Here is a 15,036-nt window from a genome sequence, read left to right as displayed (position 1 = left end):
TTTAGAAATTTCCTGATAATTTTTAAAGATTATTTAGATTATTATTTACATTATTAAGAGAATGAGTACATAATCTCTGTTGTTTTTTACCAACAAAGGCCATGGGAAAATTCTCATTCCTGAACTGTCTTAAAGCAAAGAGTAAATGCCAATGTAAATATTGCAGTATATTTTAGACAATATAAAAATCATGTATGCTTAAATCAACAAATTGTTGGGATTCATTTTTGATAAGCCAAATATAGATAAATCACTGAAACCAAATGCTTGTTACTTGAGGTTTGAAGGACAGAGGGGTAACTGTGGTACATAATATTTAGAATGTTCATTGTCCCATGTCTATGTAAATATGTGGAAAACAAATAGAAATGACCAATAGCCTCTTCTTATACTGGAGGGAAATAATTGGAAAAACGTTGGACACCCAGAAATGGATATTGAGATTCTTGTGTTCTGGAAGAAGAAGAGCACAGAAAACTATTATATTTGTAGTAGCTGTTAAATTCTTTTGGGTAATAAGATGCTAAGTTGTTGGAAATCAACTGCAAGATCTGTTGGAGTTCTATGTGAAGTGTAGAGCTTCACTGTGATCCATACATAAGTCCTAACACTTAGTTGTAGATGGGTATTAATTATGACACAGAGGAAAAATCTAATAGTCCTTGTTTGATGACATTGATCTCTGAAGGGAAAATTGCATGCCACTGAAGGATCATGATGAAAATAACAAAGACCATCTCTCCAGTTTTATGAAACCATCAACTTCTTCTCCAGAAGTAATTAAAATACAATAATTAAAATCAATAATTAAAATTATTCTTAAAATTAATAATTAATTATTGTAGTTTAGAAAGCACTGGAGAATGTCCAGAGTAAGATAATCAGGATGATCAAAGAGATGGAAGATTACATGATTATATGATGGAAGATTATTGGGTTGTGATAGAATAAAAGACTACAACTCTTAGATTTGAAAAGTGAAGTTTAGTGAGAAGATTTTTTTCAAAGTATCTAAATATAGGAAGGACACTAATGTTTACTTCTGAGGGGTGTGTGTATGTGTGTAGAAATAAAAGAAAATATAATGTTGCATATCAATATTCAACTTTATGAACCTTGGTAGTAAAAAGAGTGGATGAAATAAAACAATTAAGTAGATTCTGTTTCATCTTGGGATGAGAATGGCCTAGGAAATTTTGAGTACATTCCTAACCTTCTGATTTAGGATCACTTTGAGGAAGATACTGGCCCTCACACTGCCCCAGTATTCCCGTAGCACTTTTCACATCAGTGGTGGGCACTGATTGTGTTCTGGAAAAGACCCATTTGACTTCAAGTCCATCATTTTATCATCTTTGAAAAACATTGTATCATGAAAAAGAATCCCCAGCAGCTGAACAGGCGATGTTTTAGTTTTCATTTATCTTACTGAGAGATTTTTTGGTTCCAGTTTGTGAAAAACATTTCATTTGGTGTTAAAGTTAGAAATTAGATAAAACTCTCAAGAAGATAGCTCCACCCTTTCCTCTCAAGGGTGTGCTTTATATTCTTTATAAAAACAATATCCCATGAATATTATACTCTGTTTTATGGTGCTTGCTTTGGAATATTACCTAAAATTTTTGATATAGATTTTTTTCCCTTTCTTTTGGTACTAGGAATAGAATCCAGGTTCTTGTGCATGATAGGCAGATGCTCTAACACTGACCTACAATCCCACCCTTACCTACAATTTAAAAAATAATTTTAAAATAATATTTTGTAATAATATTTGTTGCTAATGACACATTATTAACCAGTGAAATGAGTTTTTTCTAGTTGTGAAGGTTACAAATCTAGTTTGGTTTATCCCAAAGAGAATCATTAGCTAATATTTAGAATGTAAAGTGATGGCAATTGATTGTTAATAAATATATTGCTAATTTGTTATTTCTGCTAATTTGTTATTTATTGCAGTTCAATGTTATTTATAATGTGAAAAATTCAGGGTCTTTTAGAAGAAAAAAGTCTATCCAAAATCAAGAAGGCTTTGATTTAGATGTTGAAGTAAAAGATAATAAAGATGATATCAATCATGTGAATTTGAATGTGTGTACAAGGTAGGTATCTGTTTAGGTCCTTCCTCTTCTTTATTTTTCTTCTTTAAAAAATAGATTTGAAGATTTAATTATGTATAATTATCAAACTATATGTAGGGACTTTTATTTCATGAAGAATTCAGTTATGTAATTATGACTTCAGATTACAGACTAAAAGTACTATTGATTGTTTTCAACATTTCTTAGACATGTCCAGAAATTGTTCACAAGTTTTTGTTGTATTTTATAACATACTAGAATATAAAAAAATATATAAATTCAATAAAATTCAAATCTAATTTAGGAAAACTTTAACCAATCATGTTTAACATTCCAAAATAGTTATTTATGGCTGTTAAGTCATTTTTCTGTCAAAATAATTTCATTTCAGGTTCAGATTTAACCTTAACTTTTTATGTCTGTTTTTTTATTAGTGCATTATATATATACTATGTCATTCTGACATTTCATAAATGCATATAACATACTTTGCTCCATTTATTTATACATTTGACCCTGAACTTTATAAGAGCATGCACATTCAATGAAGAAAAGTTTTTTTTAGATGCACTGAAAATATTCCAGTTTAGATTTGCATCTTGGATAATTAGAACCTGTCTGGAAGTACTTAATTGAGGTAATTCTTAGATGGGTTTGTATCCAGAGCATCTGAGGATCTTAAATCATAAGGAAAAGAGATTCTACCTCAGAACTGCTGACTTCACAGTAAGGCTGTGAAGCTGCCTCTTCAGCTTCTTGGTCATACTAATGAACACACAAGTTTGAGAACAACTCTGAGAAAGTTCTTGAATCAAGAGGCTTTGTAGTTTCTTCCTTCTCAGTCTTTCCTGTTACATCTGCATTTTTTGGCATGAGCTGGGAGCTACTATGAAAGGATGCACTAACACCAAGGAATTGCTGTCTGCACTTTTCAAATATCCCATACCATTATGATTGAACTTATCTTGTTGGGCTGAAGGTCACTGGTGTGGTTCAGAGCTTCCAGATGTTCCTCAAAGTCATCTCTAAGTGTTCATCCTGATGTTCAACCACTGCCTAAATCACCTGCATTATCACTACTATCTATGTACTATCTTTGGGCCTTCTTATTCATGACTTTGGGACACAGTGTTACATATTTGCACCTTGCATTACCTTCTTGGACATTCTGTACTAGGAAAATAGCAGCATCTCTGCAGTGGCTTCCTTTTCAGCTAAGAAGGAAGTGGGGCTTTTATTATTATTATTGTTATTTACTAGGTTTGCAATTGTCTGTGTTCAAGAATGACAACATCAAATTGTTATTATTGTCAACAATCAACCTACATTTATCACAAATATATATGACAGGCAACTATACAAAACGCTTTTACATGCATTTCATTTAGGCCTTTCAATAACTCCGTGCACTAAATGCTATTATTTTCCCTGTTTTTCTCTTTCCCTCATTCATTCACTCAATAAATATTGGTGAAGTCTCTTCTGTGTGTCAGCAGTCAGGCATGAGAATATAATGCTGAGCTAGACACCAGGCTGCCTTCATGGAATTTACTGTTTGGAAGGGGAGGCAGAAATGAATACAAAGTATCCTCAAAGCAAGTCTAAAATTGTGGTTTTGAAAAAGTCAGAGAAGACCTTTGCAGACCTGTGAGAGGGGGATTTGACCTCTCAGGGGCATCAAGTGAAGAAACAGAGGAGGAAATGAAGTAGAACCATGATTCAGACCATGAAGAGACCTATCTATCTATCTATCTATCTATCTATCTATCTATCTATCTATCTATCTATCTATCTATATTTTGGTGCTGGGGATTGAACCTAGGGCCTTGAACATACTGTAGCCAAGCTGAACTACCTCCTCTGAACTGTATCCCTGGCCAGAGGTCTCCTTATTTGTATGGGGGTTTATGTAAGGAAGCAGGATTTTAAATCTTAATCCAGTATGAGGAATAAAATGGGCATCAGATATTGCTTGGTAATTATATCCTGAAGAAGGAAATGTCTTCATGTGAAAGTGGAGGCTTTATAGAAGGTCAGCTGGTCCGTCCGTCCTTCTTTTCTCCTTTTTTTTTTTCTTTCTTCTTTCTTACACAACAGTGGATCAAACCCAGGGCATCATGTATGCTAGGCAAGTGTTCTATCTCTGAACTACATTTCCAGTCCTTTTATTTTATTTTGAGACAGGGTCTCACTCAGTTGCCCAGGCTGTCCTTGAACTTGAGATACTCCTGCCTCAGCCTCACAAGTAGCTGGGATTACACAGGCATATGCCACTGTTCTGGCTAGGAACAGTTTTAAATGCAACTGCTAGTTTTCTGAGAAAAACTATTACATCAAACACAAACAACATAAAAATAATTGAATTTAATAATAATTTTCAGTAATAAAAAGCACTGAATTTTATTTTTAGTGATACTTTATAAAAAGATTGCCTGATAATTCAGGCATTTTATTCCTATCAACAGGGTCTAAGACGTGACCTCAGACAAGGTTTTCTGTGGGGCAGGATAATTTAGCAAATTCTTCATTGGCTAGTAAACTAGTCTTTCAAAATGCTTTTGGTCAACCAAGGTGCTTTGACAAGGTAGTGAAAGTATAATCTGCATTATACTTTTAGGCATTTAAAAAGATTAACTGTTCTTCTCATCTTTAATTTTTGCTCACATGCAAACTCCTCTGGTTTCAATCCACTTACTCAGTTTTCAATAGCACCTACTTTGGCTAAGTGCATTGCCCAGCAGATGGATTTAGTTGCTTCAGAGTGTTGAGCCAGCAGAGGTTAGAAGTTGCATTGAGTGGCTTTTCAATCAGTCATGTTTGGCAGGCATCCGTTTGCTGCTCTAAAAAGCAAACTTTTCTAAACAGACTTCTTGCTTTTGCCATCAAACGGGACAGCAGGAAGTAACTTAACAATACTATGATCCTTTTGTGTTGGAGGCAAACTTCTTTCTATAACCACACTCTACTCCTGTTCCAGATGAAAAACTTCTGCCACCTATTTGTTTTCAAAAAATATGTATCTTGAAGGAGACAACATGTTGTTGGTGCCCAGATTCTTTGATGCTCACACTGTGGTGTTGAGCTGGGAGTTACCATAAGGGTGAGGTGGGAGGTGTGACAGGGTGAAAGAATGCAGTGCAATAAAGCTTTCCAAGGCTTGCAGATCTCTCAGGGTGGCTCAAGAAAACATGTACTGTGCTCAGTGTGTGCATGAAAACAGAGGAGGAAAGCCTCTCCCTGCTAGATTTCTTTTTCTAAAACCAGATGAAGAAAACCTACAGGCTTGGCTGGCATCTGCCACTAAGTGGTCAAGCAATGGTACTCTAAAGGTCTTGGGCTTTCAGCTGGAAAGTTTGATGCTGTTAACTTTTGAGAAAGTGAAAATGACATACAGTTTGGAATCACCACTGAAAGTACCACTAGAATCGGTCGAAAGGATATGCGTTGTACTTGTGACAACCTCAAAGCACAAGCCTGTTGGATTATAGACATTTCATCCTATCTGTCCAGTGACCTCATTGTTATATTAGCATTACTCATATGGTTGAAAGAATATTACACATGTAGGAAAAGGGTAACCTGTTCAGAAATATTCTAGAGTCATTTTTTTTAAACTTAAATGATATTAGAGTAATATTTTACAGTTTTAATTTTTTGTCTGAAAATCATTTGCTAACAATTTATAGCTTTTCCTAAAGGATTTTCTCCTTTTTTCTTTCTTTCTTTTTTTTTTTTTTGATGTAGGTTTTTGGGCCCAGATAGGAGTGGCATGGCCCTTATGGAAGTTAACCTTCTTAGTGGCTTTACTGTGCCTTCAGATGCAATTCCTTTAAGTGAGACAGTGAAGAAGGTGGAACATGATCATGGGAAGCTCAACCTCTATTTAGATTCTGTAAGTAGTAAAACCTAAGTTTCAAAAGGTAATTATTGATAAAGTCACCATTTTTTTTTGTGCTCAAAAGTCTACCTTAGGGATTGAGGATGTAACTCAGTGGTAGAGTGCTTGCCTAGCAGGTGTGAAGCCTTAGGTTTAATCCCCAGCAATACATACACAGACAGACACACATGCACACACACACACACGCACACACATACACAGTCTTTCTTACTTACATTTTCTTTAAGTCATTGTTCTTTCAGCTTTTTGTGTCCCTGAATGATTTTAACATGATGACCATGTTAAAAGACATTAAAAAGACATCACCATATAATTAGTTTAGAGTTATTATTAATCATGAGCCTGAGGACAATCTTGATAATGAAATCATTATTTCATATTAGATGCAAAATGTGTAGAGATTGCCATCTTACCAGTTCAGAAATGCAGTCCAGACCTCAATTTGAGAACCCCTCTACCTTCAGGAATTGCTAAACATACTTGCTCAGATGCAAAAGATGAAAGCTTTAATTACATGTTCTAAAATGCTCTTGTGAAGCTTTTAACAAATCTCTAAGTGATTATTATTCCTGTCTTAAAAGGTTATGTGCTGAGGTTTGGGGATGTGGCCCAAGGCCAGAGCACTTGCCTGGCACGTGTGAGGCTCTACATTCTATACCCAACATAAAGAAGAAACAAAAAGGTGCTTAAATTATAGAAAAATATTGTCAGAGGTTTGGTCTATACCAAGAATTATATGCTACCCTTTCCATTGCTGTCTGAGTAGTACTGATCCAAGGATAAGAGTAAAAATCATGGCAGGAAGAGGTCAGGGAGGAATTCCAGCCTTGACTCGTTAGGTTTCAACATTGTTGGTATGTGAATTTTTTCTCTTCTTCTAGCATCTATATGAAACTCAGAGGTTGAACTGAAACTGATTTCTAAGCATTCTTGGGATTGCATGTTACATGGGAGGAACCCATGTGTTTCTTATTCCAGTTTTGCTAAGTATGAGTCAGAAATATACTAAATATTGCTAAATATTTACCTTTAAAAAGCTAAATCCTGAATGTTCTTCTTTGTTTCAGCACTTCAGAAATCACTCTGATTAAAGTCCCGTTAAAGCTAATTTAGCCTTTAAATTACCTTGCTGTTAAGGAATTTTCTTATATTAAATTATGCTTGAAAGCCATGGACCTGATTTGGAACTTGAAAAAAAAAGTTTAAAGTTTTTATTTAGTTATTGTTTCTGGAGTTTGTCTTGCATCTTTGATGTGCTTGTTAATGTTTTAATTTGAGTGCCCAATAATCTCTGATTGATTTAATTTTTTTTCATTTACTGCTGTTGGTGTATAATGAATGTTTGAAGGAATTTATTAATTTTTGATTTCTTAACTGACATTGTTTGTCAGATTGGCATGAACTGCTCCTCCTGGAGTGAGGGAGGCTGGCCTTTTGTATGTGTGTGGTCCTGGGGATTGAACTCAGGGGTGCTCTACCATTGAGCTACATCTCCAGCTCTTTTCATTATTTTGAGAAAAGGTCTTGTTTAGTTGTCCAGGCTGGCCTCGAGCTGGTGTCCCTCCTAAGTATCTGTGATTATAGACATGCACCACTGCACCCGGTTGAGGTAGGCCTTTGGTACCCCACATTGAGCAGGGGTATACCTAATTGTGGGGTGCACCCTCACTTCAGGGCTTCACTTACTGCATGAGGTGGCCCACATAAGCTGAGGGTAATTCTCTGGAGGAGGGGGCTTCTGTGAATCATTACAGGACAGGTGCACTCTCTGAAAGAGAGGATTTGGATAAGGAACCATGTCCCCATAAGCATGCACCCTTGGGCTGAATGTTTGCTTAACAACTCTAATTCTCAATATCCATTTCAGCAAAATAGAACTAAGAACAATACCTGACTTGTAAGGGTTGCTTTACAAGGTAGAAAAGATAATTAATAGAAAGTATTTATTGCAGTACATGGTAAGTACAAGTCTTCCCTAAATATCAGTTTCTGTTTCCTAAAATGGTAAGAAAAAGATCTCTCTTACTTTTTTATGAACACAGGGTGTGCCAACCCATAACCCCTTAAAAGTATTTTTTTTTGTATTTTTCAAGGTAAATGAAACCCAATTTTGTATTGATATTCCTGCTGTGAGAAACTTTAAGGTTTCAAATACTCAAGATGCTTCTGTATCCATAGTGGATTACTATGAACCAAGTAAGTTGTGGTCTGGAGTTTGTAATACTTTACAAGTGAAGCCAGGCATTCAGTTATCATTCTTCTATTCACAAGAAGTGGGAGCAAGTGTAGGAGGTGGCCTCTGGAGGTGAGCTTTCTATTTGAATGAAGACGATTGATAATTTACAATCAGTGCTAAAGACAACATTTAGCATACAAATGTTATAGAGTGACATTTTTGCTAATTTTTTTTTTGTTTTTTTGATACCAGGATTGAACTCAGGGGCACTCAACCAATGAGTCACACTCTAGTCCTATTCTGTATTTTATTCACTATGTTGCTTAGTACCTCCCTTTTGCTGAGGCTGGCTTTGAACTCATGATGCTCCTGCCTCAACCTCCCAAACCACTGGGATTATAGGTATGCACCACAGTGCCCAGCATGTTTTAGGTTTTTAATTCATAATCACAAACTTCAGAGGAGAAGGTGATGAAAGAATCCAGTTGTGTGTGTGTTTTTTTTTTTTTTTTTGGCTTTTATTCCAAGCTTCTATTCCATCAGGCTCCTGCTGTCAAGTTGGAGCTTTTCAGGAAAGAACATTTGCAGTTGTTTCTTCATTGGGAAGGACTGATGTTTTGCTAAAACTTTTATGCATTATATCAGGATTTTTCTTAGTGTATCGAGAAAAATATAGACTGGAAGATAACTTCTTTGATTTGACTAGTAATGTTTTATTTTATAAAATGATAGGAATTTAGGATATGAAAATAGCTGGCCTAGAGATAGCCCAAGTTAATTGTGAATGATCTACTCTCATCACAGAGTGACTTTCTGTGAGTGTGGGATCTCTGGGCTAATGTTTCTAATTGTAATGAGTCTTATCCTGAATAAGACTCAATCATTAGAATGCCTGAGAAGGATAAACCTTCTCTTATGGTAGGTAGTTTCAGATAATTACATGTTAAAAAAATGAACTTGATCACTATATACTTAAGTTTTGATAGTGCTTGACAGAGTATTCAAGACTCTCTTTCTGAGTTGTTCTCTTGCCGTATTCCTCCTGTTGGGATTGAGGACGAGAAAACCCTTGGGGGGATATTTTGCAAAAACAGGAGTAGCACCCTTTTTCCTGGTAGAGAGATGAGATCCACCACAGAGACCCAATGACTGTACCTTGCTAGCCAACTTTGTTATTTAACCTGGTTGCAAAATCCCCCAATTAATGTTTCTTAGGTGCACAGGAAACATTTTAAGCATTTAAGAAATGAAAAAGATTCCGTTTATATAAATTTTTTTGGTGTGTGTAAAACACCTATTTATGAGGATGCCATTTAAAAATGAGATTATGAGAAAGATAAGAATAATTAAACCCACCAATTCATTTTTTTCCCACCAATTCATTTTTAAAAATTCCAAAACAGGTTTGTGATTTACAAAACAATTACACAGAAACTAGAAAATAATGTTTTTTGTTATTAAAAATCATAAAATAAAACTCAGTTTTGTTTTGCAGTGAGCTCATTATAGTGCTCTATATAGCACTATAAATAGAACTAATAGACTTTATATTAGTTTATAAAATATTTGTTTGTGCTATAAATTATACTCAGATTGAATAGTTTTTAACCCTGTGTGCTCAAAGTTTTAAAACACTGAAACAAGGCATTGCATAGACAGACTTCACTACATACTTAAGTATTATTACCTTTTTTTGTTCACTTTTATTGGTGAATTGTAATTATACATCATAGTGGAATTTATTGTTATATATTAGTACATGCACACAAGGTAACCATATAATTTGATCAATTTTGTTCCTCAGTATCTTTCCTTTCTATTTATGTATTTTAAAATAAAGCCAGGGCCAATCTTTTTTTCAGTTGTTATAATGATTAGAATTTTATTTGAATGCATAGAAAATGTCATCCTAAAATAAACTGTTGAGGAGGCTAAACAATCCTCAATTTAAAACATTTCCTGTTCCAGAAAGAGATTAAAGTCCTGCTTGTGACCATAGTGTGCAGCTGTGGTCCATTTGCTCTCTTTTAATGCCGGCCAACTGCTGGTGGTAGATAGATTGGACTGAATGCCTTGTTTCTTTCTTGGATTTGGTTTGCAGTTTGGGCCTTTCTTGAGCATTTCAGTTGTTTCTTGTAAAGAAAAAGAAAATGATGTGAAGAGTGGAAAACTCACAAAAGTGTATTGAAATGCTCTTATGTTCTGGCAAATTCACTGTTTCTAAACAAGGGAGACGTGTAATCTGATGTTTGCCTCTCTGAACAGGGAGACAGGCGGTGAGAAGTTACAACTCCAGAGTGAAGCTGTCCTCTTGTGACCTTTGTGGAGACGTCCAGGGCTGCCATCCTTGTGAGGATGGAGCTTTAGGCTCCCTTCATCACTCTTCAATCCTTGTTATTTCCTGTGTCATGCTTCTGTTCTCTCTGCAATGTTGGTTGTAACTTATTTTTAAAGGACTCCATGTAAAATGAACATTTCCAAAAGTCATATGTGATTGTTTTCATAATCCAATATTGCCTCTGACATATTTGAAAAACATTTTTTTTTCCTACCTTCTGTGGGACTTGGGAGATGGTCATCAGGTCTTAGTATGTAGACTTGCAAAGATTTCTTCACCTGACCTTGGTGGGGAAGGTCAAAATGATTGCAGTTGTGTATCTTTTTTTCTCCCTCTTGAAATCTTTTAGGATTGTTTTGAGAAGTGTTTGTTTTCTCCACAATAGAAGCGTTATTTTAGATTATCATTATTAACCTAGGTTCTTCAGCATTATCACATTAAGAGTTTGCTTTAGTATTCAAGATGGGTTTCCCTGGGAAACTGCAGGAAGAGCTTATTCTCTGTCCTTCCTACCCTAACCTTATTGCCCATCTCATGCCCCATGGTCTCAGTACATTTTTTTTTTTAAGTGGACACTACTTTCTTTTTAGAATGTAGGTAGTGAATTTTTAAGAGTTAAATGATCTTTTCCCACTCCAAAACTTTTTACCTGTGCTCTCCTTTTTGTCTAGAGAGAATGAGAAAGGTTAAGCTCAGGGGTGAGGAACATACTGAAAACTGTTCTTAAGGGTGCTGCTGCTGAGCTCTGCCCTCAGGCCTCAGCCCCACACCTTGGCTGTGACAAGACAGAGTTCATTACTGCAATGTGTGCCTTAGGTGACTCAGACCAGAGTATCTTAGGACAGGAGATGATCTGAGCCAGGTCACAGCTACTCTGCACATCAGCCACAGCAGACTGACCTACCTCGCTGTGGTCTGGGGAAGGGTCAGGGTTTGTGGGGACCACAGAGTCTTGACATGACTGTTGATCTGAAGTTCCATAATGTTGGCCAGGGATCCTTAAAAACTTTTTCAGGCTCAGAGGTCTAAGCATCAGACTTCCAGCTGTCAAGTGACATTTGATACTTGCTGTGGATCTTTAAGAATATTCCTGAATTCTGAGTACCTAGTTCATTGGTTACCCTGTTTTCTGAGGGTTGCATTTCTTTTTTCTGGGTGAGAATTTTAAAGAAAAATCCTTTTCCTGTTTCTTCCCTCCTTTTCCTTTCTCTCTTCTTTCTTTTCTTCCTTTCAAATTTATTGAAATATTTTAGACATATAAAAAAATTAGGCATTTTAAAAAGTAAATCTGAGAAGTGGTTTAATTTTGCTCCTGACTCCATGGCTTTTTTCTTGAGTGCTGTGAAATTCTTGCCATGGGCTCCAGAGGGTGCTTTATAATATTTTCAGCTATTTAAAAATAAATTTATCAAAATCAAAGTATGCAAAGATATGTTTTAAAGTTAATTTTAAAAGAATGCTTATATTTAAAGAAATTATATTGGAGGGGATGTGTGTATATTACTCATGGATATTTTGGATATCATTATTTTAGTGCTTGCATCCTATTTGTAGAAAGTAGACCTTCAGAGAGTAGTAGTAAATATTAAATATCTAATTTTCTTGACTTTCTTTTCAAGTGGAAAATTTTTAAAATCTGTTCTACAGTCTGTTCTGAAAGTGGTACTTTTAATATTTGAGCCTCCATGTGATGATATCTGGCCTTTATACCCTGGGACTTTTTCTTAGGATGAAGTTAGGGAAGGGTGCTGGCAAAGGAAGTCCACCTCTCCTGCTCTTCCCAGGAACCTTGGACTATCCAAGGTTACATTCAGCAGTAAATAATATACATTGAACTTCTAGTGTCATATAGTAGGAATGGAAAGGCCACTGAAAGACAGGTTCATTTAAAAACTAGAACTCAGATACTTTTTATGTGAAGTACTTCAGATTTTCAGGTTAAAAGTTACCTTGTAACTCATCTCATTTTATATAAATATATTAAAAGTGAGGAGGAGAAAGGATGAGTTAGAACAGCCTCAAAGCGTGTGGGCTGTGGAGGTGTCCTGGCCTCTTCTACTACAGGCAATGGAGCTGGATCTTCAGTGTTTCAAGGCTGCAGACATAAGGAGAGAGGGTGTGAACATAGTTATGGTAATTAACCAATAGCCCAGGCTATTTTCTTCACATGTTGTGAGTAGTAATATAAAAAAAAAAAATACTCATTTTACCTTTAAGTTTGCTTGTGCCGAAGCTCGTCAATTGAGAATACTGTCAGTTTCGCTTACTCATATGAACTAATCTCATCTTTTCCACTGCCTGGGAATCTTATTAAGAATATCTCACTTGTTAAGAATATCTCACTTGCATTTTTTTTCTGGCCAGTGGTTGCACAGACTGAATGTTGGGAATAACCAATAGCCAAAAAGTCCTAGGATACGACCACCATCTTACTGCCTTTAGTTACTGTTCCAAAAAAGAAATGAAAGCCCATTACAGTATGCTCAATCATTAAAAGGCTTCCTCTTTTTATGTTGTCTGCTGCACCATGCTTTTCAAAATATTCTAAAAGAAATATCTTGGGCTTAGTATTTCAGTTATGTTATAATATGGGGAGCAGTTTGCTTATATAGAAAGCAGGTATAAAGCAGGTATACAGTTTGTTCTTATCTATGCAACGTCATGTCCTAAACATAGGATTTTTCAGAATTGAAGGCACAACTTTCCCTGTGTCAGTTCTGTTGAATCTGAGTATAGTTGTTTTTTTTTTTTTGTGGACTGATGATATGGAAATAAAAAACATATTTAGTCTTTATTTCTGCTTTTGCTAAATATGGTTATAAATAGATTGGCAATATAATGTCAATTAACTTTGTTTTGACTTAATTCAGCTATGTAATTTGACATTTTTAGGTGTCCCATGACATTAAAAAATTGGAACTATGATTTTTCTTTATTTTTTTAAAATTTTTATTTTTTAAAGAGAGCTCTTATTAGACTGCTCGCATAATCTGGAGTTCCCTTATAACAACCTAACTTTTTGTAATTTGCTTTATCGAACTATTGAATACTCATTTCTATAAAAATATGTTGTAAATACCTCTTTGGCAAGATTTCTCAGCACCAGGTTAGCAATTGTTTTGAGTCTGCCAAGTGACTACCATGGGTCAAGTTACTGTTGATGGGTGCATAATTTCTTTCACGTTGTAAATTTAAGACAAGTGGACTCACTCTTGAGTAAACCACCAGAACCTTTTACATTCTCGGAAGACGGCTCTGTTCAGCAGAAGAGTATATTTAACATTTCCCCATATTTTCACTCTTTAGTAAGGCTTAGCAGTTTTACAAACTTAACATTTTCTTGTTGCCTCTTCAGATATTTATGTTAATATTAAGCATCTTAAATCACATTGGGAGGAATTTGAAGTTCAGTTATATATTTTTTTATCATTACTTTGAGTCAGGGACCATTATTCTTCTTTCTTCAAGAAACTAAACAGCAAAGGTCATTTTTAAATTAAGTATATACCAGTAAGAATTGGCTTTCATTAAAACTGTTTCTAGGCAGTGAGGTCTGTTTATATGTGCCTCATCAAAACCCAGTGTCATGTTGCATCATTCCTTAAATATATTGTCATTTTCATTCCAATTATAACACAGGAAAATACACATTTCTTAGATGATTTCCAAGTTTCTCATGTCAGAGGACACTTATATTGGTATGTGTGTGTCTCTATTATGGGAATTATATTGGCACATGTGTTGCTATGTTTAAGAATCTTTCTATGTCATATTGTCATGAGGTCAACACTTACCATCTTCTGCCCAGGGTATTGAATTGGTGGTAGAGGGTAGTTCCATGCTCCATTGGGAGATTTTTAGGATTTATCTTTGATAACGTCAGTAGGATGTGGCTTGATTTTAGTCCTTCAAGCCTTTGTGTTTTGGACTTTTGGTAGGGTGCAGTTGATATGGTGAAGTAGATCCTTTTGTACAAAGGAAGCTATATAAAGTTTCATTTGTAAATCCCTCACTTTGAGAAGCTGTTTTACATATGAGAAGAGTACTGTTGCAATAAAACATTATTTTTCCAGGAAGTAAAGCTTTATATATTGATCAAGGTGATTAAAAAAGTTTTTATTTTAAATGTTGGAATGCTGTGTTATTGTTACTTGCACCCTTTTATGTATACTTAATAGGAAATCATGATTTATCAATAAAAATCAAAATTACCACCTATTTGTTATTTGTGTTCTTTTAATTTTAGCTCAAAACATGTTTATAGCACATCTTCCTTACTTAAATCTATTAATTATGCCATCTGGAATGTATGAGGGCAGGTTAGAGTAAGCATTAATTTTACAAGGGGTTAACACGAGTGAGGTTTGAGACATTTGATCACCAGTTTCTTCCACCTTTCTCCTCATTATTTGCTTTATGTGCTGGGGTGGGGTCTGTGGAAAAGGGGGTGATATACAAAATGTGGACTGATTATATGGAAATAAAGTAGTTTATGTACACATAGGAAAACAGGGGCATGGACTATCACATCCAGAGTACAACACTC

At 35.3% G+C, this 15,036-nt stretch overlaps 1 protein-coding gene across 3 annotated transcripts in view; it reads left to right on the top strand.

Annotated features, from left to right (window-relative positions):
* Cd109 (CD109 molecule) overlaps positions 1 to 14,708 on the top strand; it is a 136,482-nt gene extending 121,774 nt beyond the window's left edge. For all 3 annotated transcript variants that reach the window (XM_021720804.3, XM_005341260.5, XM_078019717.1), the window contains 4 exons: positions 1,957 to 2,099; positions 5,823 to 5,970; positions 8,070 to 8,172; positions 10,418 to 14,708. In XM_021720804.3, coding sequence (XP_021576479.2) covers positions 1,957 to 2,099; positions 5,823 to 5,970; positions 8,070 to 8,172; positions 10,418 to 10,593 — 570 coding nt within the window. In that variant the 3' untranslated portion in view covers positions 10,594 to 14,708. The remainder of the gene's footprint in view (positions 1 to 1,956; positions 2,100 to 5,822; positions 5,971 to 8,069; positions 8,173 to 10,417) is intronic.
* The last annotated feature ends 328 nt before the right edge of the window (positions 14,709 to 15,036 follow it).

Source organism: Ictidomys tridecemlineatus, chromosome 8 (genome assembly GCF_052094955.1).
Source record: "Ictidomys tridecemlineatus isolate mIctTri1 chromosome 8, mIctTri1.hap1, whole genome shotgun sequence".
NCBI lineage: Eukaryota > Metazoa > Chordata > Mammalia > Rodentia > Sciuridae > Ictidomys > Ictidomys tridecemlineatus.
The sequence above is the reverse complement of the archived record's forward strand: the minus strand, read 5'-3'. Positions and strand labels throughout refer to the sequence as shown.